A 26,480-nucleotide genomic window follows, 5' to 3' on the forward strand; every position below is an offset into this window, starting at 1 on the left:
CCCTTTTATTGTTCATCTGCTGCCTGCTCCCTCAACTCACACAATTTTAAAAATGGTTATGTAAATACACCTCTCCCTGCATGTATTTGTATTTCTTTTTGTTTTGAACTAAACTGATCACTCTACATTACCCATGCAACCTGTGAAGCCAATGATGGGGTTGTACTGGCAAGTGATAACTGATGTGCTGAGAGAAATCAGAGGCAGCAAGGACAGAAAACAGAAGGGCAGTAAAAGTCACCCTTTAACAATGACTATAACATACTTAGATTGAACTTATCTACAGGGGAAATGCTCACTAAAATGATCCAGCAGCAGCTGTGGAAAAAAATTGGGAAGTTTTTTAACAATAAGCTAGAAGTGGTAGCTAAGAGAATTATCTCCTTACAGAGAGCATAGACTTCTAACGGGGACAATACGGGAAATGCTGTGCTAACGCATACCTTCTATTAAGAAGAGCTTGATAAAATGAAAGAAGCCAGTGTGACTAACAGCAAACTAAAAGAGATTACTAGGTTTAGGAAGACATTATTCAAACAGCTGGATTTACAAGCTGAATAAAAACACAAGGACCACGAACTCCAGCAGATTAGAAGTAAAAATACAACTAGGCAGGCCAAACTAGTTTATCAGTGACTAGCAAGAAGAAGTGAAACTAGCCATAAATCCCTCTTCCAAGCTGTCAGGAGCACAAAATCCACCAGACAGTCCAGTGGCACAAGGTGACACTAGAAACAGAGCTCTTGCAGGTAAGAAATCACCATGGCGCAACTAAAGAAACACTTGTCATGGTATATATCTTAGAAGAAACACGTAATTCACATACCAAGGCCCTGGCAAGTGAGCACTGGCCTGTTTATGAGCATGGTGAAGCTTGGCAAAGGATCTATCTGACACTAAATTATGTGTAAAAGAAGTAATGAAACCAATCACCAAAATGAACATCAAACTGCCAAGACTGGACTGCATTCACCCAAGAGACCACTGGAAAATGAAAAAGGTAAACTACTTGTGGTATGTGACCTTCACTTAAGATTATTCTGGTACATGAAGAACTGGAAGTTGCAAACCAATCATTGAAATACGTTTTGGGGAACTAATGGCCTGTGATTTTGTTGTCTGTACCAGGAAGAATACAATATAGCAACAGCTAGAATTAGTGGGCACATGGATAAAAATGTTCTGCTTGGGAAAAGACAAATAGAGTTAAGGTTAGTTCCACCTCTAAAACTCTTGGGAGTTTTCTGAAGCAGTCAATGAGCACATGCATAAGGGTAATCCAACTGATAACAATTTACACACATATTCAACAGATTCTTAACTGAATCTTCACCAATGGTTTTGGTAGGTCTTGAGACACTTTCATGATAGCATGCAAAATAGGAAACAGTGTGCAACTAAATAATAGGTGTAACAAGAGAGAGAGGCCACAAAGTACGCAAACACCATATTCAAAAGTGAAAAGCGACAAGAAAGCAGAACAGTTTACTTCTCAGTACCTCTCACGCTCACATGCATGGATTTCGAGATGGAAGCCACACCAAGGATAGAAACGGCACCTACAGTATTCACTGTAGTCAACCACAGACAGAAATCAAACGTATACAGCCCATGGACTCAGCTGCCACATTTCATCTCAGACATAACCTCAGCAAGCTCTGTGAAGGAAAGGACTCTCAAGAGTGCAGTAGAAGAAACATCATCAGTTCTCGACTTCTGGATGCTCAGTGAGCTGATAGAGCCAAATCCAGACCACAGCATTTAGTTAGTATGCATAAAACATTAAATGTCAGCTCTGCCCCAGTCTGCCAGTTTGACTTGTTTTGTCTTGACAGTAGATGGATAACGGCGTAATGCAAGAAGGTGTCCCTGTAGGAAGCTGAACATCACGGGGAAACAGTCTGGGTATAAAAAAACTCCACACCTTAAACATATTTGATGGTTTCATGAAGAGCCCATTGACTAAGACCTAACAAATGAGATTTCCTGATTTTTAGAGAACAGTGCAGAGAGAATGACTGCAGTGTAAACAATTTCTTTCCAGTCCCTCAAGTCACAATTTCTATCTGTGGACATGACAGAATCAACTTACAAATCTCTGCAGAAAACAGAACCAGGTGAAGAGATACTCACTGAAACTGTTTTGGGAAAATATTTAAGATCTCATAACAGAAACTTAGAGAAAGTTTAACACTTTTTTCAAAAGGTATCATCTTTAGCTATAGAGAGGCTTAAGCAACACCACAGAGAGAAATTAAGCCAGGTCATCTATACGCTACAAAGTCAGAGGTGGGATTCTTGTGTTATCCACTTCAATCATGCTTGGCTGATGAATTAAGATGAGATCATAGCATAAGAAAGAGCATAAGCTGTCACTATTTCTGACATGCAAGAATACCAAGAACTATCTTTTTGAACAAAATGTGTTTAAAGGCAAAAATACAAATGTGGCAATTTTGGAATGTTCCTTTTATGTGTGCACTGCATTGGCCATTTCTGCCCCAGGCACATAATGAACATTACGGCATTTGCTTTGTCACCTTTTTGTGGCACTGAAAAGGTCACCTTTTCATAGGGCTCTATTATCTAAATCAGGAAGGACCCTTAGTTTTGCGTGCAGACTTTGATTTTAAACATTTAACCCAGTTACGGAGTATAGCTATAACTGAAGAGACTACAAAAATGTCTGCATCTGATCTACAGTACTTACTTCACCACTGAGGCACAATTCACTAAGAGAAGGACTTTATTTTCTTCCCTCCATCAGCCCTCCTAATTATAGCATACATAGAGATAGGCTCTAAGGCTGTGAAGCTCTTCATCCAAATGAAAGTTGGGAACGTGGATCATACAAATATGTATTACTGTGGGGCATCACGGTATTGCAGAAAACTGAGGTTGGAAGTGAGCTCTGGCGATCAGAGCAGAGTCCAACCCCCAGCTGCCCTTCTCCATTCAGATACTGTGACTGACTTTGTACCTGAGGTGGGATAACAGCATATGTAAGTCAGTTGCCATGGAGCAGCTGGCATACGATGAGAAAGTCTCCCATGTCTGTGTACATGCCCATACCAATACAGGTCACTGGTAAGGCTGCAGAAGCAGCACAAACAATTGTAGCACTTGCAAAACACAGCAGTCATTGAATATAGTAAATAATAAGGATCTTAAATCTGAAAGTTTTCGTAAAATAAACTCTCAGAATAACATTTTTGTTTTAAACAGAAATAGATGTGCTCTCCATCCTCCCTCAATCCCCAGAAAATATGCTTGCAGAAATAGAGGAGTGCTGGCTCTTATCTTCCCCTAAGGCAAGCATATTACCTTGCTATGTCTTTGAGATACACACACATAAACACACACACATAAATAAAGACACACAGCTAGGTATACATAAAACTGTATAAAAACATATCTGAGTCAATATATAGGAACATATATACACCTATATACTTTTATCTTTTTATGTATGCGTCTCAATATACACGCTCACACGCCTGGATGTACCTTTGATACGTATGCATTTCAAGACACATTCAAGATTAGTGTCAACAAAGACTACAGTGACTAGAAGCCATCATCCAGGGCAAATCTTTTACTAGCAAACATGAGCTAGGAGAGTATATTACTATCATTTGTTTCAGTAACTGCAGTTCCAAAAAGTTGCAATTGTGCATCATAAAACTTCTGGCTCATCTTTGCAGGACCACAAGTAAAGGGCCAAAAGTCTGCACGTTTCCCATCCACAGATGTGGTTTCACAGCACTTCATTACAACCAGACTGACATTTTATGCTAGTAAGCAACAAATGAGCAGATTCAGCAGGGGCCTGTCTACCCACTTATTCTGGAATAACGTTTTTGTATTTACTCCATGTGGAGTTGTCTTTTTTTGAAATAAAAACACATTAGGAATATTTTTTTTATATTTTTAAATTCTTAATTTTATTAGACTCATCAAGGAGAAAGCACTTGTTCTGAACCAAGAATACACACGGTCAATCGTTAATCTGGTTTTAATGCGTAACTCCTTTGCTCTTCTCCTCTGCGCAAGTTATTTTTCTGTTGTAGATAAGCCTTGAGACTAGAGACTCTTGATATATCTACAAACAACATATACCAGCAGAAAAAGCTCATTAAATTTTGGGGAAGATAAACTGTAAATAATATATCACATGTGACATGTATAGAGCATACGCAGAGATTTCAACATACCCTTGGGTATGACAAAATGCCTTGCACCAGGTATCTGCTCACAAGCCTCTCCTATGAGGAAAAGCTGAGAGAGTTGGGGTTGTTCAGTTGGAGAAGGCTCCAGGCTGACCATGGAGCAGCCTTTCAGCTCTTAGAAGGGCCTCTTAAAGATGGGGAGAGACTTTAGCGGGGCCTGCTGCGACAGGATGATGGGTGATGGTTTTAAACTAAAACAGGAGATTCAGGCTGGATGTGAAGAAGAAATTTTTTACAGTAAAACACTGGCGCAGGTTTCCCACAGAGGGAGTGGATGCCCCATCCCTGGAAACATTCAAGGTCAGGCTGGATGTGGTTCCCAGCAACCTGATCTAGTTGAAGATGTCCGTGTTCACTGCAGGGGGGTTGGACCACATGACCTTTAATCGTCCCTTCCAGCTCAAACTGTTCCATGATTCTAAGTCTTCAGCTCAAATAGGCAGCTTTTGTCTACAAAAAAGTGCTAATTTTCACAATATTTATTTATATTAAACAATGCTCTTTATGTACGGGAAATTTTTTTTCCAAAAGATGTTCCATACTCACCTGAACATAATCTGCACACCATAAATTTATAGAACAGATCTATAAGTTTATTAGTATTATAGGTTTATTAGTTTTTATTTTTATTACTGTAGCACAAGAAAAACACACACAACTGTAAAGGTTTACAGTGTCACTAGCACACAATTTGTTCACAAGTCTTACAATACATGGCATTTTAATTCAATCCTGCAGCTCCTAGAGCCTTAGATGGTTCTAAGAGGATCTAAAGCTCTGGTCAAGTCTATACATTCAATAATGGTAAAGAAAAAGTTTGTGAAAACATGGATCAGTTGTTCCATCCAGGCTCAGAAACTGGAAGGCAAACCAATTTTCTTTAGAACTGCAGGATTTTTCATTAGAACAGTCAAGAATAACCAGAATTTGGGAAGAAGGGCTGACAAATCTATTTACCAACAGCAAACTGGAGACTCCCTGGTAAGAGGAGACGTAACTCACCTGATATTGTTAGAATTCAAATTCTATTTATCAGTCCTTTGTTTACATGCTGATCAAGGCTGATCTCTCAACAGAGAAAGCAGCAGAGGAAGCAAGAAAAGGACTCTACAACCCCATAAGACAGACTGTTGTTTGGTCTCAGAGATGTCTCAATAGCAGGAGCTGAGGGGGCACTCCATTCTCTCCACAGAACACACACCTGCAAGATCTTGTGCAGTGGTTGCTTCAGGCCAAGGATGCTGGTACTCAGCACTGCATTGCAGACCTTCTCGGAGTACATCTTACATCTATACCCTGCACCCATGACCCTGGATGATGCTGTGCACAAGAAAAATGAATGTCTGTATGGGAGGAAGGAATGGGCTGAATAAACAGCCTCAATCAAACCCAAGAGGCAAGTACATCTCCTATGACTCAGAGTTTAACGCAAAGGCTTGCTACTGGTATTCTGGCTCCAGGGTTGTCTACATCTGGTTTGGAAAAGCAAAACAACATCAACACTGGAGAGGCACACTAACAAGTATTAGGGACTTGTAGTGGGAGCTGTTAAGGACTGAAAACTGGGAATAAACAAAGAAAGGGACACTAGGAGCCAGAAGACTCCAGTGAAATTAAATGGAGTAGGGCCACATGCGCACTAGGAATGGCCTTGTAATAAATAATTGCCTTTCTTTCTTTTCCCCCATGGGATCACTGCCTCATCATCACTGGAAATGCATTGTTTGCAGGTTCTCTAGTTCACTTGCTGCAGAGTTTTCTGCATTTCTAGTTTCTAAGAAGCAAGGCAGGGAGGGAAGGTGCAAGAAAGAAAATAATGTAGCTGTGGAGGAACTGCATCCTGTGCTGCCTTCTGGTAGCAATTCCTGCCTCATGCTGAACAAATACCTGGGACTAAGCTGTTCACAGGTAATGCCATGGCATTCTCTGCTTTTCATGTGATTCATATAAAATGTAAATACAAAATGCACCTGCAACAGATCAATGGAAAATATGCCGGATGTATATGAATCACGCATTTTATTTTACAGAAAAGAAATTGTTCTGTGCTCCAAAGAGCTCAAAATCTCAGCTATCTGCTCTACTTCAAGAGATATGAACCTTCAGAAAAGCATAAAAACTGTTTGAGTAACTCCTGACTAGAGAAGCTGGGTTCCCTTACACAACGGGAAGGTTTTATTCAAGTGACACCTGAGTATTTTAGTGCCAGCAATATCTGAGCATGCATACAGGAGTAGGATATTATACACCAGCAAAAATCCAACCTCCCATTGCTAACAGTTACCATGTCAGTTGGATGCAGTTCACTTTGGAAAGCTCTCAAGAAGTGATGTGGGAAGTCTGCCTTGTAGGGAAGAGTTCTCATCTGAATTGCTAAAACCAATGCTTTCTTATTAGCTCAGATACTTCTGTATTTTAAAAATGGAGGTAACAAGAGTTTCTTCCTGAAACGGCTTTCCAAAGGAAATGAGAGAGCCAACAGCTTCAACTCCACCTGCAACCATGATACACTCTATTTTAAATCTGTCTCCTGCCACTAACTATTGGATTAGGTAAACTGTGGCTGGTAACAAGTCAGAAATCCAGTCCCCATGACAAAATAATACAGCCTTAGCTTCCGGAAGCAGACAGGATGGAACCCGTTGTTTTAAAATAGTCAAACACATCTTTTGAAAATTCGCCCACAACTGACTCTTGAAAAAGACATCCCCAGAAGAAAAACAAAACACATTTGAGGGAAAACAACGGGGGCTGTAAAGCAAGTCTCCAGAGCCCACATACCTTCACATAGACACAGACATGTAAGTAGGTGGTGTAGCTTTTAACAGTGTAAAAGTTCAGCATCATGTGTTAACTTCAGTACTATAACATGTCTTCTAGAAGTCATTCCTTCTACAGATCACATGAAGACCAAAAGGTCTGGCAGAGCACAGAAGCTAGACACAGTGAAATTTCAGTCTTTGGGAATAGGCTTTGCATTTTGTGTGAGTTCTGTTTTGACAGAGCAAATACTTTGCAAAGCAATCTAAACAGAAGCGATGTAACGCACAAATTGTTACACACACCACCACATCCTAAAAATTCTGTGATTTTCAGTCTCCTGATGGAAAAAAATCAAAACAAGGCTAACTGGCATGAAAAATGACTACTGTATTTCAGCTCACACACTGCTTTCTAAAAAGCAAATAGGCCAGTTTCAAAACAACCCTAATAACTCTTGTGAAATTTGAGCCTTGCATAACACTCATTTGCACACACTGCACCATATAGCTCTGTACCACACAGCTGTGTACTTCTGCGCTATTATTTGTGCCCTCATCTATATTCAACAGGCACATAGCTAACACTTACTATTAAATCAACCATTACCTAGCTCAATGAAACAGTTGTTTCCTCACAGTATTATTGCTGATTTTCCTTGGTCATCAAAACAAAACCCCATGAATTACCTAAGTCCTTCGAATGCAGGAATGCTTTAGCTGATGTATAAAATTGCTTTCTCTTTTGCACAGAGTCCTTCATTTTTCACTCCAGAAAATAACTGCAAGAGTAGCAACAGAGAATGAATCCCTCTTCAGGAACAGCTGAAAAGCTTCAGTAATGTGAACATTTCTACAGTGCTCATAATCTAACCTTGACTTGGAGGGGAAGAAGCAAGTTCAGTTTTCACTCCTATTCAGTCTTTGACCTCTATGCTAAACAAACAGATGGAGCAATGGTTATCAGCACCAGCTGTAATGTTTTAGCAGCATGGACTCCAGTCCAGTAGGAATTAGACTCTGGCTATTAATACTTTTCAAAAGGCTACAACCAGCACACAGAATGCGGTAATTCTTTGTTATTTCTAACCTGAGCTGGTTTCAAACCAGTGAGCTACTCTCAGAGTTTTCCACCTCTTTTATCCATTTTATGAAGCACAAGATGGGGTGTTTGGGAAATCCATCACCACCAATTTTTGGTATAGTTGGGACAAAGAAGAGATCTGGGGTAGGGGTAAACTTCATACAGCAACAAAATAAGCAGTATTGTATATATCCTGACTATTCTGATATTCACTTCCAGTGCAATGGGTATTAAATAGCAAATTCTGGGAAGTCACACCCCAAAGTACGAAAAGACAGAACCACCACCTGTTACACAGAAAAAATAAATCACCCACTTCGTACTAGGACTCAATTTCCTCACCTACAAAGCTAAACATTTCCCTTATCAGAGTAGTGCTGGACATCCCAAAAGCATGCAAATCTGAAGGAATGCACAAACTGTAGAAGCATGTACACAAGAGTTTATGGATGTGTCCATACAACACAGTAAGCATGCTGCTCAGAATCTCTGGCCACTCCGCAGAGTCTGCACTTCTGGCCAGGCAGCTACATCAGGTCTGTAGCCTTAAGCTGTGAGAAGCTTGAGGCTTAAAAACTCAAGGGATCTGTAAAAAAATAACTACAAAAAGCATCAAGGAATGCAAGAAACAACTTCCAAAAAGGAAAATCAGCACAGGTCAGCTGGAGGCAGCTACACCAGCAGAGACTTCATTTACAAGAACGCTGTGCTGTAGGCTGAAAAGCTCATTTAACTTGCAGCACAGCTTAGAATGATTAAACCCAGAGTGATCTTGGAAAACAGGACCTGAAAGCTTTGCCTTACACATACTTCACAGTTACGTAGCACACTTGCTACGGAGATTTACTTCAATAAAGAGTCTGTTCATATATGGTGGGGAAAAACAGTTGAAATAGTATCTGGAAGACATCATTAAAAGAAGCTAATTAATATCAATGGCAAGTCATCTTAAAAGGAGCTCATTTACCAACAACCAAACACACACACGCAAATACCAAAGTGTCCACATTGATTAGCTTTAGCTTCTGACCTTCAGGCACAATATTTTTAATGCAGAGGTTGTAATAATACATAAATATTTTCTACTGTCTTAACGTAAATTTTAAAAGCTTTTTATTTTTTTTATTTGCATTTCAGAGTAATAAAGATTCCAGATAACACACCTGCAAGAGCTTATTCCCGTCTATATTAACAGAAATCGCACATCTGCCTTTGGCCTTAAATCAATAGCGATGGGGACTCAATTACTCAGTACAGCATTGCTGTATACCACCATGCTTAATTACAACACAGTGCACTATTAATACCTAAATACAATCTCATTTGAATGGTAAAGTCCTGGAAAAAAAAAAAAAAAAGACAAAGATGGAAATAAAGAACTACGGGCAACATTTTTAGTTCTACAATATGGGGAGATCAGATCTGACACAGCTGAACTAACAGCCCTTGCTCATTTGCCTGTCCTCAGATTATAAAATTAATTGTTTTAAAATGCTGGAATAGTCATAAACTTTCAGTCAGTGATAAATGTAAACAAGCAAAAAAATGGCTTCCGTTCACGTAATAGGCATCATATCCCTTACAATTAAGAAAACAAAAATGCGTATTAAGAATAGGAATGTTTTCACATGGAGCTGCATTCTTTTGGATATATAATCAGCAATGACATGTTTTTTAATGAAAACGCAACATGAACTGGCCTATCTTCATTGATTTCAGTGAAACTGGGCTGTTCCACAGCAGCTCCAGCATGAGCACAGGCTTATATTATGCTCCAACAGATTCCACCCCAAATAAAGAAAACTATGAAGGAAAACACTCCCATGCTTTTTTCTCCAAGAGTGAGATGCACTGCTACACGTGAGAGACAGTTGTTAAGAGATGCAGATTAAGAACATTCTGGTACATGGCTAAAAAAAAATAAAAATAACCAGCGTTTGTACACCCAACAGTCTAGACAGACCATCGTCTCCGTGACTAAGTCAAAATCACAGGATCTACTTCTCACTCCGTATGTTCTTCCCTCCTCCAGTTTCAGCCTAATCCTTAATTTAACTCATTCAAACATCCCTGCCAGAGAAAGTCAAAACAACAGCGTCAAATTTAAGAAAATGCAAAAGGTGTTAAGCATACCAATACAGTGCCAGTCTGTATGGTAGGGTATTAGGTGCTAAGCCGAATACCAACCACCGCACCTAGACAATGTTCAAATACAAGTGACAACTTCCCTTCCTTAGTTATTTTATTCATCTGCAAGAGTACATTTTGTTTTTCTTATACAAGGTCTTAAGGTTTCACTTTGTAAATATGCAGGGTCTGACATTTGAAAGATTCACTCAAATCTGTGTCTGCTGACTGTTGATCTGTCAAAACTGCCAGCGACAAGTACAACAGCATTTAATTTTATGGTGAAAAGACATCACTGGTTTTCCTCCCCATACACTCTCTTAGCTTACACATCTCTGGTTCCTAGTATGGTTAAATTGGCCCTCTTTGAATAACAGAAATATAAAGCAGGTATTAACTTACCTTACGCCCATCACTTGCATGGCAGTTCACATTTAACGGAGTCAATAAAGCCATCAGTTTTTCTTCATTACCACTCCTGTAAACGGAGAGGAGATGATTACGGGAAGGGGAGGGCGAAAAAACCCAAACAGAGCTCTTTGCAAAACATTTGCTAAGGAGCTGGATATTGAAGACAGCATACTGAAATCTGTACTCTGCCAGGGAGAATGGCTGATGGCTAAAGGATCTTCGGAACATTTCAAAATCAAGGGTAAATACAGAAAAGAGAATTAAATTTGCAGTTAAGTGAATTACAAAAGATCACGCAAAACCACCTCTTAATTTATCTTCTTAACCACATCTGTATTTCCTTTATGTAATTTTACAGATCCTCTGAAAGCCATTTGCTGAATGAAATGTTCTGAATTAAATACATTTTCATAGTATATGGCCCATAACATTTGAAACAACTACATGGCAATACCCAGAAAATTTTCAGTAGGGTTAACGATCTATATAAAACGGTCTTGTGCTGTCAGAAGGAAGGATGAAAGCATCTTTGGAATATATGACTGAACTTTACACCTTTCATATAGGCTTCCTTACGCTCTGTTCTGATAAAGACTATTTTCAAAACACATCCTAAGGTAGCAGTAAAAACCAAAAGGAAAAAAGAATTGCATTACTTAAATTGCCCCTAAAAAGAGCACAAACGATAAAGAGGATTTAAGCAGCTTACAAGCAAAAACTCAATATTAACCTTATAACCACCATAGTGGGGGATTTCAATTACATAAACAGGCTTTTCCATTTGTACCAGACTGTAAAGTCCAAAGAGATTCATGCTAATTAAGTGGTTTGTTTGCATCATTTAACAGAAAGGCAATGACAAAACATTACTGCTTTAAAAATCCCTTTTCCTCTCTTGCCTCTCCCTCCGCCATCCCCCGGCCCCCCCAGATATGCTTTATATTCTAAGCAGCACTCACCTAGCAGCTTCCAGGAGTTCGTCCTTCTTGTATTCACCTAAATGATTGCAAAATATCATGCTGTTAGCATTTGGCAGAAGACAGATTAAGAAATGCAGTAGGAAGCAAATACAGAATTAAAACAGAAGAGGAGAAAAAAGCCCACACCCCGCTGGGTGATGGAGCTGTGACGTTAGCCAGCTTGTGGAGGCAGCATCACCAGTACCTTGGAGACGGGCAGCAAATTGACGCATCTTCTTGTCCAATCCTCAGATGGAAAGGCTTTCTTAGGACGACCAATGACTGTGAAATCTTGTGTCCAGAAACACAGTCCCGCTGATAACAGCATGTCAGCTGAAGACAATGTCCCCACCCCCTGCCCTATTCAGTATGTCACATTATACTTGGGAAGCATAATAAATTCTGAGACAAAAGCGAGGCAGTGCGGCTTTTTAGAAGGTACAAATTACCGATCTCCCAAGCTCTCACCTGCCTATTTGAATGGCAACTTCAAGTTCTTCACAAGAGCAGTGGTTATTTTAAAAAAATCAAATATTATATAATCAGCCACTTTCCAAGAAAATACGCATTTGAATTAGAAAGCACAGACAAAAGAGCATGAACTCTCCAAGAGATTTTGTTGTGAGACTCTGAGATTAGCGATAACTATGAGTAATGTTAAAGAAACATTTACATTTGAAATTCTCAGTCACAATAGACAACTCAGGAGGATTAAAATTGGACGTCAATACCTTAAAAAGAGCAATGAACAAGACCACCTGTGTAAGTAAGACCATATTTTATAAAGCTGAATCATGATGGCATCCTGCAATACAAATGTAACGGAATTTCAATTCAGAAATTAGAAAAATAGCTTCTTAGCAGCTTTATAAAGCCACAGAGCAGAGTATCCTAAAAGCCAAAAGATGCAGGGCTTCAAAAACATACCATATACCACCTCTGCCACAGAATTAAAGCCTAACCACAATGCTATAAGAGAAACAGGAAATGAAGCTGTCCTGCAAGAAAGAAAAAACCTGCCTCCTATGTATGCTTATAATAAAGGTCCAGTGAAATTCGCCTTTCAGGGAAGGAAAACTGACAGTCATAGAAATGACACATTGAACTGCAGGTAAACTGGAAGGTTCCTCTGGAAACAATCTCACTCAACAAATTGCTTCTCCAGGCTGCAGGAGGAGAGTTGGAGTCTCCATCCATCCAAGCAAACAGCTTGGTACTCCCCCCATCACACCTCCTCCAATTATCAGCAGAGGGGGACAACAACCACAACAAGGAGCACTGTTCAGCATCTTGCCTTTACAAAAGGGTAAGGAGTAAGATGGTGAGTACATACAGCCATGCACCTCCCACCCTTCTCCCTGGCCACAGGGAATTCTCAGACAAAGGCAGTATCTGCATCTCATCATACTGGTGAATTTTCCTTCCACAAATGTGTTTAATTGCTTTCTGAAACATACTCAGCTTTGAGGATTCACAACCTGCAGCGAAGAATTCCGCCATGTGACTGCCTCCCACATGATGGGTCTCTTAACAGAGAGCAGTTCTGTGCTGCTGAACCCCAAGTGATGGAGCAGATGAGTTCAACGCAAAGCTGAAGAACTGTAACTGGCATTTCAAATATATGCCATGAAGGTTAATTTAGCTTTTGGAAGAAATTATACATCTGTCTTAATGAAAACTTGATAATGAAACAAGTAAAATGACACAAAAATACGACTGCCTTTGTCTTGCCATCGCTCTTTGACTTTATCAGAGGGGGCTCCTGTTCACCACAGGCAATTGCCTTTTCAAGCCATGGTATATGTTCCTCTTTTTTGACTTTAATGAGGCTAGAATACTGGGCACAGTTGTAAGTGTTTCAGATCAATGGTGAGCGAAAAGCTCTGGTCAGCGTGTGAGGAGGAAAACAAAGATACTCTATTACTACAGCATTACTTGTGCAACAATTTCAAACAGCTGGATTTCCTGCAGGAGAGTTATTGGCCTGTATTATATCAACACTTTAGGGACATAATCAGATTAAAAGACCGGTATGCACATTCTGGTTGCAGTGCATCTAGCAGTCCTAACCAGGCTTTTGAACACTATTAGGTTAGACAATTGTAATAACATTTTTCCTTCATGCTCAGTAAGTTGGTACTTTAAAACACAAAAGCACTTCGATTAGCTGACCATCAGAAATGTAAGGCTGTGGTTCTTGGTTTAGAAATGCCCCACTGTATGCCCAAGTAACTCAGTTACTTTTACTAAGTGGTACTTTTTTTAAAAGGTATTTACTGGTACTGTTGAAATTCATAAAAGCTATTCCTGAAACCTGTCACAGCTCTGCCACACTGTAATATGGATTAGGAAAAACATTATCTTCTAATGGACTAACTTTATCACTCTCAAAAACCCATCGTATTTTGCAAAGTAACACCTAAAATTATGCAGGTGCTTATAGCACATCATCATGTTTGCTAAGAAAGGCCAAGTGCACTTGACAGGGCTCTGCTCTTCTGGCTAGGAGCAGGATGAAGGGATAACCCTTGACCACTGGAGCAAACAGCTGGTGGGATGCCACTGAGCAGACAGGGCTGACGGCATCTGGGAGAAGTGGGTGGCATTGTCTGCAGGCCCAGCTGCTGCTGGCACAAGTTGTGCTCCCACCAGAGGGCTCTGCCAACACAGCTAAAGCCTCTTGGCTAGGGAGTGTATCAAAGGCCATCCTACAGCATTTGGCCACAGCCACTGCATAAAATATTCATTTGCAAAGCATTTGAAAACAAACCATGCGTGCTTGTGGCAGAGATGAATTTCAAGTTCTGAGCTGAATACAGGAATACAGACCATCAACCTCACATAATACTTCTGTAAGAAGACATTCAAAGAATGTCAAACTGTTTGACTTGAACCAAGCTAATAGCATCACTTAAAGAGCTCCTTTGGGCAGGGTAGGATTTATAGTTTTGCAAAAGGGCATCTGCAGAACAAAGCACAGGTAACAGCCTGAATTACTCTTCCAAACCTCTTAGCAGTTACTAGCTTTGAGAGAAAAACATCCTTCCAATCACAGTGTCAACACAGAGGATTTTCGGCAGCAATATTTTGGATAGCACAAAGCCTGCCTGCCAGAGGTGTGAAAGTTAATGTTGTTAGGCCTTGCCACAGAAGACCAAACCTGGCTGCAAACAATTTTTATCTGTTTGCTATTTGGCCTCTTCATCCTATTTCAGGTCAACCCATCCCTTCTGTGTTTCATAGGAAGCCCAAACAATACGTATCCACAACACCAGACACATCCTGCCACACTAGAACTTGCCAGGCATGCCTCCCTTCTCTGTACAAGAGAGCCCAGAGTGACAGCCCAGAAAGGCTACCACTTCTTGGCCCAGTAGCCCACAAGGAGAGCACTGAACTTGCTCACTTGCACATGCTGGGTACCCCAGAGACAGTCAGCCTGGGAATTTCGGAAGGTGAGGACAGAAAGGGTGTGAAATGGGGAACAGAGCTATACCAAAACAGTGCCCCTGTTCCTATCGGATAGCAGGTAAAAGCTGGTACTTAAGCAGAAACTGCTCAGTGTCTGGTGCTCACTGCATCTGATCAAATTCACTGCTTACAGCTTGCCCAGCACCCTTTAAACCAAGAATTTCTCTACTTGCTCCCAGCTCCAGATCACACTGCTGCTGCTCCATTTATGCTGGAACTAAAAGGTCACCACTGGTAACTACAGATAATTGGTGTTTCAAAACACAGCTACCATCAGGCACCTAACTAGCCCTATCTCTGTCCTCTCCCAGGAAAAAAAAACAGTTATCTCCCAGACCTCTGATTAGCTGCTGTGAACTAGTGGCCACAGCTCCACATGCTATGCAGCCACTGCTCTACCTGTCCCCAGCTGCATTTCGCAGTAGCTGATTAGCAGCGAATGCTTATTAGCTATCAGACATCAGTGGCCGCTTGCACCCAGCAGTTAAGCAGATCAGTAGCTGGAAGCTCAATTGAGATCTCAGTAGAAGACAGGAGACCTTGCCTTGCACCAAGACAACATGCTGATCAGCAGCCACTTTTAATCCAGCCGCAGCAGATGAAAGTAACTGAAAGAAGAGGGCATACTGAGCTGGAGACATATACCAACAAATGTAGGAACATTGTACTTGGAGAATGAAAGGCAGGCTGAAATCTTTATGGGCTCCTAATGTATTCCTTTCATTTGTGCTTTCCAGCTTAATGATAAAAGCTGCAGCCAGAAAAGTGCAACTAGGCTGTTGCAGCTAGTCTCCATGAGTCCTCCCCTACCATCAACCTGTTCTTCCTACTCCTCATCTTCAGGGTGCCATCTTCCTAACGTTGTGGTTATTGGTGCCACATGATTACGTGGTGTTATACTGGGTCACACTGAAAAGCTAAGTGCAGCATATATCGCTTCTGTTATTCTGTTATCAATTCTGTTAAAGAGCTACAAACAATATTCTGTCAATCCACTCCTAGCTTTAATTCACTAGCGACCTTTGCATTTTAAACTTACTATATGAGCCTGTGAAACATGACCATCATATACACATGCATATGAGACAAAAGAAAAATACCAAATTCTGCAAAAAACTAACACGATGAATCAATCCCACAGTGTACTTTACAAATAACTTTCACTGTCTCCCAAAAGTGTTGAAATTTCATGTGAAAAACTTATCTGAATGCATGGCATAATCCAACAGGGCTTTTTCAGTGCATCGACGCTAAGAAACAAGGTGAACTGCTCTCCTCTCCCACTCTCCCCCTACATGTCAGCTAATACAGAAACCTATTCAGAGCCAAAATGTCAACCTGGACAAAGCAGGTTTTGTGTTATGATATCATCGTGTGTCAGTTTTTCACAGTGAGGACAATTCCCTAAAAATTAATGTCAAAGAGATTAAACCAAGCCATTATCATCCAACATAACAGCAGAAAATGACGGGGGAAAAATAGATTGAAAATATTTTCAACCATACTGAAAAACTGAAGAGGATGAACAACACAGACATCATACGGATTCACAAATTTAAATCCACAGACCACTGATAAGCAGTGAACAATTTTACACTAGTCAATGGTACCCTGCTTCAGAGATACGTGACAAAAGGATGCGGGCCTCATGAACATACCACTGTGGCCAATGGCTGAGGAGAGGAGATTAATGAATATTACAATCACAGAATTGCTGAGGATGAAGGGAGTCTGGTGGCTGGTTCTCTCATCCAGCCCTTCTACTCAGGCAGGCCACCTAGAGCAGCCTGCCCAGGACTGTGCCCAGGCAGCTTTTGAATCCCTCCAAGGTTGGAGACTCCACAGTCTCTCTGGGCAACCTGTACCAGTGCTTGGTCCCACTGAGCTTGACTCATTACCTTTCCAGGTGGCCATCTCTTCAGGACCTTTTGGCTCTTTCTCGGCAGCTGCAGGCCTAGCAGCGCTGCAAGTCCGGGGTGAAATCTTGCTCCATTAGAAAACATGGCAACTCTACATTTGACTGACCATGTGCAGACTACGGCTTCTTACTGGCTGCCTACCTTGAAAACCTTAATTACTGCTTTTAAAGATACATGTCCCACACAAAGATTGACAAGATATTAATGAACAGCCCAGCAGAGATTTTTTTTCAAATATTCACAATTACCCAGCAACACAGGGTATATGGGATCTCCAACACAGCACTAGAGGCAATGGGTATCGGAACCTGTCCTTTTTTCTCACTGAAGTGTTCCTGGTTACATCCCCACCAGGTACTCTGCTAGCACGTGACTGCCGCGAAAACAGCATCAGAGTCCTGATACAGGGGGCAGGAGGGCTGAGAACTTGTTTTTCCACCAGATCCATTACTTCATCCAGCTCAGCCCGTAGCCATGCGAACAGGCCCCTGAGAATGAAGATTTTCGACAAAGTAGCACAGAGAGGAAGGAGGGGCACTGCTACAAAGAAAGCAACCTATGGACCAGAATGTAGGGTCTCATAAGAAATAAATACTGCAGAAATACATTAAAATACACCTTCTCTCTGACCCTTCAGGACTTCACAGATCTACAAGTGAGCAATGAGCACACATCCACATATGCCATCCTTTTTAATCCACTGCAATCTTTGAAGTAATATTTAAGTATTCAAGCAAATATTCAAGTTATAATCAGAGCAAGAGATTTTCAGTGCTTGTGACTGACTAGTAGTTGGCTTGTTTTGATGGTTTGTTCCCCCACCCCCCACCCCCCCTTTTTTTTAAACCACCATTTTTCTAGCAAACTCAGATTTTATCTTCAATGTGGCTACTTTTGGAACAGTCCAATCATGCCATTAAAATACTCATCAATTCCTTCCTCCCCATTTAACTTTTCTTACAAGTAAAGCAACAGGTGAGACTAAAAGATGGAGTTAAATCAGAGCAAGGCATTTTACTACCCAAAATGCACAAGCTTGTGGAAATAACTGCCTGACACAGCAAAAAAATAAATTCAACAATACAAAAGAGGTGTGTTGAAATAATGTCCTTCGGGAAAGGGCATTTATAACTAAGAAATACAAGAAACATGTGAGAAGGAAAAGGAAGAGAAATCAGTAATTTCAGATTTTATTATTATACTCCCTTACATCCCATGTGTTTAGGGTTAATTTCTTTACTCCTCTCGCACTTCTCCACTCAGCTGTTTCGCGCAAGTAAATGGGCTGATTTTATAAGCTAATAGGCTTCACCAGGAACACAGCAAGACCCTCATTTTAAGTTCCTGTCACAGAAGAAAAACACCAAAGCAACCCTAGTATATACAAGAGTAACAGAAAAGCAACTCAGCAAATAATGTCTTCAAAACCAAGTTGCAGACAATGGAAAACGTTATCATGGGGTTTGGTACTTTGACTCTTCCTCTTTTGTTGAGCACATGGATTCAGATTAGCCATTTTTAACAGAGATTTAAAAATTGAAAGTGTCTGAGCTTATAGTGAAGCGCTTTTAGGGACATGGTTTAAAGGGGGCGGGGAATTAAAGAAATAAGCAAACACACCATTTGGTTTGGGCCACAACTCTACCATTGAGCTAGCAGCATCGTATCTGGAATAACTTCCAGTTAGGCAGACAGAGCTCAAATCCAGAGCACTTCTGATTTAGTCTTCTAGAAACAGAAAGCTGCATCTCTTCTAAGGCCTGGCAGGAACCAGCACATTGGGAAATCTGCAGCCTTGCATAGTGCAAAGCCTCTGCCTTAAGTGATGGAAGAGGCTCTTTTCTAGCAAGCCATGAATTCAAAGCACATATAGTAAATAAGCATACATAAGAAACAGTGGTTATTAAATGTCACCTTCATATCAAAGTATAAACTGCACACATTCTACATTATGCGGTTTAGTCACTGAGAAGGATTAGGTGGTACATCAAAATGGGCCTTTGGTGCATGTGCAATAATAGCACCATTAAGTTTACATTTGGCACATAACATACTTTTGTTTCTCCGAGGAGCTCTTTCCAGTGGTGATGACTATTTGTTAAAAAATGCTATCAGATTTCCTTCACCATACACTGGCAGGAAGATGAAAAAGTCCCTTTGTCAGAGGGTTTCCAATTTCTTAACTCTTAAATCATAAGAGACAAAGACGAACTGAAGTTAATCACAGAAAACAGAAGAATCTTCCTGAATGTGCAGCAACAGAACACCCTAAAACCACCCATCATGTGGTAATCCATATAATCATCTTACCTTCAAAAATGCTACCAGACCCTACAATATAATCTGTTCTGAAATAATAAGTCAGACAAATCTTCTAAACCCCATTCTTTTCAGTATACCTTTACAAGTAGTTTCAATTTCCTCATATTAGTAGTGCATGCTACTCAAACACCATGCACACATCAATTTTTTATTTGTAGTGTGATAAACATTATTTTCAATACATCTGTGCTATTTCAGAATGCTGTACTTCCCTTGAAGATAGAACACCACTCATCTGTCACATTTTCAGACTGAGATGGGAAGTGGAAAAAGAGGAAAAAGAACTGCAGGATTTCAAGAGACTGGGAAGAAAATCCGGACATCCTGCAATCAAAACACTCTGGTGAGAGGTGGAAAACCTAAAGGGGTCGAAGCTCACCTTTGCAAGTTCAGTACTCACGAGATCTCTTCTGAAATACACATGAAAAAGGAAATCTGATTGTGGCTTTTTCCAGAGCTTTTGAGGCTTCCCCATCACCCACCCCTCCATGGCTAATGCAAAAGCAACATTCCCATGGCTTTCCCTCTTCCCTTCTTTTCTTTTTGCTATCAGCAAAAACAAACCTCCACTGCAATTTCCGATACTCCAGCTATGCTCTGTATTAACAACTAATCAACTTCCATTTTCCCAGAAATTAGTTCTTTCTCATTTCTGCTATACATCTGCATATGTATTTTCCTCTGGGATTTCTAGAAAATCTTTCTGGAGGAAGACAAAGGACTAAGAAATTCTGTCAGAGACTTTAGTACACTGAAGGTGGATAGATAGTCAAGTAGCATATCCAGAACTGAGCAGGAGAAATAGGCTGCTTCCATATTAGTGCGTCCTTTTTAAAAGGCAGCTCCCTCTCCTCTCCTTCCAAACAATCTCCTCAAGCAGTGAACCCTATTTTATTCCCCCAGAATATTCTCTAAAGAGAAACCCCAGAAATGCCCATTTATAACTGACACAAAGCATAGAATATAAAAAGTAACCCTCAGGAAAGCCATACTGTACAAAAGCAAGCTCCAAAATTATGCTGCATCACCTAATCTTTCTCTGAAAAGAACGCCAGAGTGAACACGAACAGACTAAATTTTGCAGTCTCTCCCATTCTCCCACTGCAGATAAAGCATACTCGCAAGCTGGGGACATTGTGTCTGAAAATCTATACCTGGATTCAAAATTGAACCATTTATTTTAATCAAAAAACCTTAGACACAGCAAACATGACTGATTTTGTACCAACAATTTGTACACATTTAAAGAAGTGGGGGTTTTGATGTTTGCTAGGAAATGAGTAAGACACAAAATGTGCATATGTGCCAAAGTATACTATTACCAACTTTAAAGCTTTTTACTGAACAGTACAATCCTTCCTCTTCACATCCCAAGCTGCCCCATGTATCCAAACTTCCTCTACAAGCTTGAGGAAATGAAAGCTGCAACACTGTAAAAACGCACAGGTTGCCAGGATTGCCCTGCAGCACATTTCCTGGAAGGAACTCAAAGCCAGTTAAATCACTTGTCTACCTCCTAGATAAAAAACACAAAACATTTCCTATGCCTGCTGGGCTACAGTAGTGAGAAGAAGGAAGAAACTCCTTTATAACTGGAGGAAACATAAGGCAAACCTGTCAAACACACAGCAATGAAACCACCTCGCTTTATTTTGGAAGTTAAAGAAATCAATGCCGCAACATTATCTTTATTACCAAGAGCAGATATCATTAAGGGGGGAGGGAGTAAACTTATTTTAATGCAACACTTGGCAAAGTACAGCAAGTAAATCCATATGAAAAGAATGCAAAACAGAGGTAGTAGATTTTGTTCTAATGAACAATCTTGTCACTCCAAACAGGAAGCCAATCTGTCAACAGTTCAGTTTAAGTATTTTGAAAAGTATGCATTTCCTCACAACGAAAGGGTAGCAACAAAACAACCAAACCTCTTTTCCACTTGTATTAAAGTCACATAAATAACTTTGCCTCACTGCTGCAGGCAAATTTTCCCTCCCCATGCATTTTTATTTGCCAGTTAAGGGTCAAAAGACAGTTGGAAAATAAAGAAAAGCTAGGTACAATTTGGGGGAGAGAGGGGACTGCAGCATGACTGGAAACTGGGTAAGTGGATGGATATGAAAGTTTAATGCTAGCACCCCAGAATAAAAAGCAGCTGTGTTTGACTTGGAACATCCTTCCCCTCCCTTTATCCTTCCCATCAGAACTTAAGGTATAGGGAATATACACTTAAAAGCAACACTTCCCTTTGTTTTGTCTCATTTTTAAAAATAATCTTTAATGCTTTTTCAGAACACATATTTGCACTAGCAGTGATCAGTCACAGTAAGTCAGCTCAAGCTTCGCCTGCTCTGAGAAGTGGTGTGGTCTCGGTGTACTCAGGCAAAGAGCTGCTCAGTGCCTTACATGTAACTAGGGTTGTGTTTTAAGTGGAAAGTATGGATTTACATATGATGTTTGGAATCTAGATCTGCAAATGGCCTTCCTCACAAAAACCTCTATTATAACACCAGCTGGGGGAAAATGAATTTGTTTACATTCAGACACTATTTGCTACTCCTGTTGGAATAACATACCACAAGATGGGAATACAGCAATAATCAGATCTACTGCTAATACACCCGAGGTTGCACTGTGAAGGGTTACATTATCTACCAACAATGAAAGAATAATTACACACTATGTATAACTGAAGTTTTGTAAATATTTTCAGTCCCTTATATCAACCTCATTGTTTTAAATGCTTTGGTAGACAAATGCTTGATGGACTAAGATAGTTGAAGGGACCTACAGCGATCATCTAATCCAACTGCCTGACCACTTCAGACCAAAAGTTGAAGCATGTTGCTAAGGGCATTGTTCAAAAGCCTCTTAAACACTGACTGGTTTGGGGAGTCAATCACCTCTCTCTAGCAAGCCTGTTCCAGTGTTTGTCCACCCACTTGGTAAAGAAATGCTTCCTCATGTGCAGCCTAAACTTCCCCTGGCACAGCTTTGAACCATCCCCACACATCCTGTCACTGGACACCAGGGAGAGGAGCTCAGCATCTATCTCCCTCTCCTCTTCCCCTCCTCAGGAAGCTGCAGAGAGCAATGGGGTCACCCCTCAGCTTCCTTTTCTCCAAACTAGACAAGCCTGAAGTCCCCAGCTGCTGCTCATAGGAATAATAGGGTTATACATAGGATTTCTTAAAAAAAAAAAATAACTTGTTGCCCTAAATGACAATATGGTTCACTACAAAGACTGGAAACAGAATAGCACCACAGGAAAAAAGAAGACTGAAATAGATGCTAACTCATTAATTAAAAGCAAGAGCTTTAGTTCACCAGACTGCTGTTACTATGTTTCACCTCTAAAGAGCATCGTTCTTCTTCAATTTTTTCATTTATGCACAGTTTCATTTCATGCAATACAGAGCTGTCTCTTCAAGAGATACCCTACACAAGATGACTACGGAAATCAGTCACCCGTTAATGTCCAGCTTGACACTGCTGATTCCAGTAATAGAAATAAAGTGCGCATGGTATAAATTTAAGTACCGGGACTTCACTCTCACAGATATATCCATGAATAAAGCACTTTCCAAACCCGATGTTCCCTCTTTGTTGCAGGCCACAAAGGAAATACATAAACTACATCTATCCTCAGCACGACAGCTCTGCGGGTTTCTGTACAGACCTGCAGTGAAAGGTAGTTTTAATTACATTCTGCATGACATGGGAAAAAATATTGCTTTCCAATCTCAGTTACTTCCAGTAATTCTCATTAGATTTCAAAACTCTGCTCACCTCAAATAATCCAAAAACCTAAATGGCCAAAAAGTATTCCTACATTCCTCATTCATCAGAACCATGAATGGTATTAAATACCCTCAAGAAAATACATTTAAATGATCCTCTTATTAGGTAATAGGATTACCAGGAGCTCCTAAAACAGCCTATTTTGCCAACAGCTCTATTTCAAAGTTATTCTGAGGTACCCTTCATTTTTAACTTCCAAAACCTGGTAGTTTAAACCTCTATTTGACTTAAAATGAAACACAGCCATGCAAGAGTTAATGCAGATCCTCTCTACTGTGTCCTAGGTATAGTTCAGCATGAGCTAACCATGTAATACCACTCCTTCCAGACAGCACCCACCAGAGAGAAATAATACTGTACCTTCCCCACCAGCAGCTTCAGATTCCTGCTTATATGCTTGTGTTAGAGACCAGTTACTGATTCAGAAGATGGTGAGATCTACTACAAAGAGATCTTGTTTCATGACACTGACTCTTCTTTTTGCCATTCTCTGTGCATACCTCCCCAAGGCAAAACCAAGACACTTTGTAAGAGAACTCTGTCTTCAGAGGGCTGGATGATGAAAAGTCCCAGAGAAAGGACAGCTCTTGCTAGATCACAGTGTGCCATTAAAACAGTTCTAGCATACATGACTAGCATAACATCCTTTACTACAGTCAAAACAGTTTTGGATTTGGATGAAGGACATAAGGCAGAAAAGGAACAGGTGAGGAAATACTCAAAAGGAAAGAGTACTGAAAACTTATCGTTTTCCTTTTTCTGTTCAACGGTCACATCAGCAGCCTTGAACCCTGCAGGTGGGCTCTCTAGGAGTCATCAAACTATGCAAGACATCAGTTTGCCTCTTTTTTGTCAAGCCAGTGTTTGTATTTACCATTCTGGCCCCAAAAGCAGCTTATGCTTACATAAGGAAGCCCTCATCATTCTTGAGCATTCGACAGAAAACTTCCCTCTAAGAATCAGCAGTGTTCTCTGGCAACTTGAGTCATACTTGGAAGTATGGCACTTTCAGCGCTTTCTTCAAGATGCTGCTCCTGACCATTGCAAAGAGAGAATATCTTATATGGGAATATACAATCACTTATGATAAGAGGCCCCAGTGCATGCAAGTCAAATCGTTTTGCCTCTGCCTTGCCTTGTTTTTCCAGGAGAAAACCACTCACCTACCATATTGCAGTAGCACGGACAAAAGTGGGTGTATTCTTGAGATGGAGCTACATTTTCTCTTTCAGTGATAAGGAGCAGGTTTCCCTGGACAGCTCAACACAATTTCAAGAGACAAAAAGCTCCATGAGAGGAAGATTTAGTAGGTAATTAGACCAACAATTTCTCGAACACTGATGAGAGTTCTCATCTAGCTCCCTGAGGATACCACAGCACTTGAAAAGGCATCACTTAAAATACCTAGTTTTCAGATTTGCGGGGAAGATCAGCAATGCAAACACAGAAATGTTATTCTCTCCATTCTTAGGCAAGTCTTGGATTTAATATATTAATATGCTCCTGACGTTTTTTAATGACTGTCTTTGCTCTTTCCATCCCTCAATTTATCACCGAGCTCAGTTTTTATTTTTTTAACCTATAAGGCAAAACCCAATTGCCTTTTATCTACTGGAAACTGGAAAAGTTGTTCACAAAAGAATTTTTGCTATGACTGCTAAAAATTAAATAGAATCTGCACACCTCCCTTCAAATGAAAGGCTGTTTCAGTATGTTCTGCCAGAGAAAATAAATCCTTCACTTTCAGGGCAATGGACGACAAGAGACCAACCAGCAAAGCCACATATGAAATAGTCTATCACTGAGAAAATAACATCCCTTCACTAAGGTCTGTTGTGCCCCATATATTTAGAATGTATAACAAGAACACAAAACTTCAGTTTCTGTACAACTGCTAAATGGACAGCCAGGTTTCTGGATGTTTCTGCTAACTGGCAGCAGTCTCTCAGTAGCAGATCATTTTTCAATATCAGCACAGAATTGGCTTTAACAGGCAAGATTTAGCCCACAGGCAAAGGATAGCTGAAACTTTTAACTTCCTGCATTCATTCCTGCTGTAGCTTGGCCACAGAAGGAAGCCCTTCCTGAAGAAGGTTAATTCAGACATCACACATTGAAGTGAGACTGCTCTTTACTGGGCTGTGTAACAGGGGATGTAAATCAAGATGCAAATGCAGCCTACACCCCGCCTCACTCTTGGGACAGACTAGTGGGAGCCACTTACATCACGTCACTTGGCTCACGTCAGACACAAGCATAGGAAGAGGTGATGATTTTGTGGAAGACTGCAGTCACATGAAAATTGCTGGTAATGCTGCAACTCCACAAGTCTGCTGCTTGTGTACCGATAGAGCTACTTCTGTGCCCAAACTATAAAAGCAAACTGCATTCTGAATCTATGCCATGTTCTTGCCATTACACAAAATAAAGTTCAAACAGACAAGAACACTGTATTCTTTAAAGGCAATGAAAACCAAATCTGCAGAGCACAGGAGGGGGACCATGATGCGCTATGGGCAATAAATAATCAAACGAAGTTACATGCCGAAAATGCTACTGAAACAAGAGAAAATACAGGTTTCATTCCAGAACACAATGAATGCCCTCAGAAGAGTAAAGTGCTTGCTTTTTAGGGGATCAAGAGAAAATACAGGACTACAGAAAGGAAACATGGCATTTAAAAATCTGCATCCTACAGAACAGGCAACTATTTCAAAATATATGCTTGAAAATGCTGTAACGTCAACCCTGTTCTCCATGCAGTGTGCAATGCTGTACTGGACCGTATATAGCTTCTATTCAGAAAAGAGGTATCTGACAAAAAGAATGGTATCTATGCATAACAGTCTCCTGGAGATATCTTTTGTGTACTTTTTTTTGGTTAGCAAATTATTTCAAATGGTCCTTACATATTGAGACATTTCTATTACCAGTCCCCTTCCCTGCACCCTCCAAAAAGCCTCAAATCACTGATTGCACTCTTTGCAGAGTAAAATTCCATGCTTGTCTTCCCCCAGCACCTGAAAAATGATGCTGATCTTTCTGGAATATAATATTTTGCTCTTCTGCCAAGAAGGAAGCCATCAACCACCAGTCAGTATTTCAGCTTCCCTTGGCTTATGCACCAACTCGAGGCTGGTACCTCGCCATCTTAATTTCACTCTTGAAAGATGTTTCATCTGTGAAGTAGTACAGACATTTCACTGCTGCAGACAACTAGCTGCAATTTATGGATAGAAAAAACAAGCTACTTTGTGAAGAAATAATGTGTTTTTAATGTTCTACTCATTCTTGCCTTCATTACTAGGTGAAGATAAAACATCCTTCTCTACTTGGCAGCACTTGTTTTCTTCACAGCACCTTTGCCTCAGTTTTTAACCAGGGTGGGAATATAGAAC

General features: G+C 40.4%; 1 protein-coding gene across 1 annotated transcript in view; it reads right to left on the reverse strand.

Moving 5' to 3' along the window:
• The window catches only part of TNKS (tankyrase), a 136,818-nt gene that overhangs the window by 55,528 nt on the left and 54,810 nt on the right, over positions 1-26,480 (reverse strand). Inside the window, exons 4-5 of the mRNA XM_065692532.1 lie at positions 11,570-11,606; positions 10,602-10,677 (exon numbers count right to left, since the gene is read on the reverse strand). Coding sequence (XP_065548604.1) covers positions 10,602-10,677; positions 11,570-11,606 — 113 coding nt within the window. The remainder of the gene's footprint in view (positions 1-10,601; positions 10,678-11,569; positions 11,607-26,480) is intronic.

Source organism: Lathamus discolor, chromosome 1 (assembly GCF_037157495.1).
Source record: "Lathamus discolor isolate bLatDis1 chromosome 1, bLatDis1.hap1, whole genome shotgun sequence".
NCBI lineage: Eukaryota > Metazoa > Chordata > Aves > Psittaciformes > Psittacidae > Lathamus > Lathamus discolor.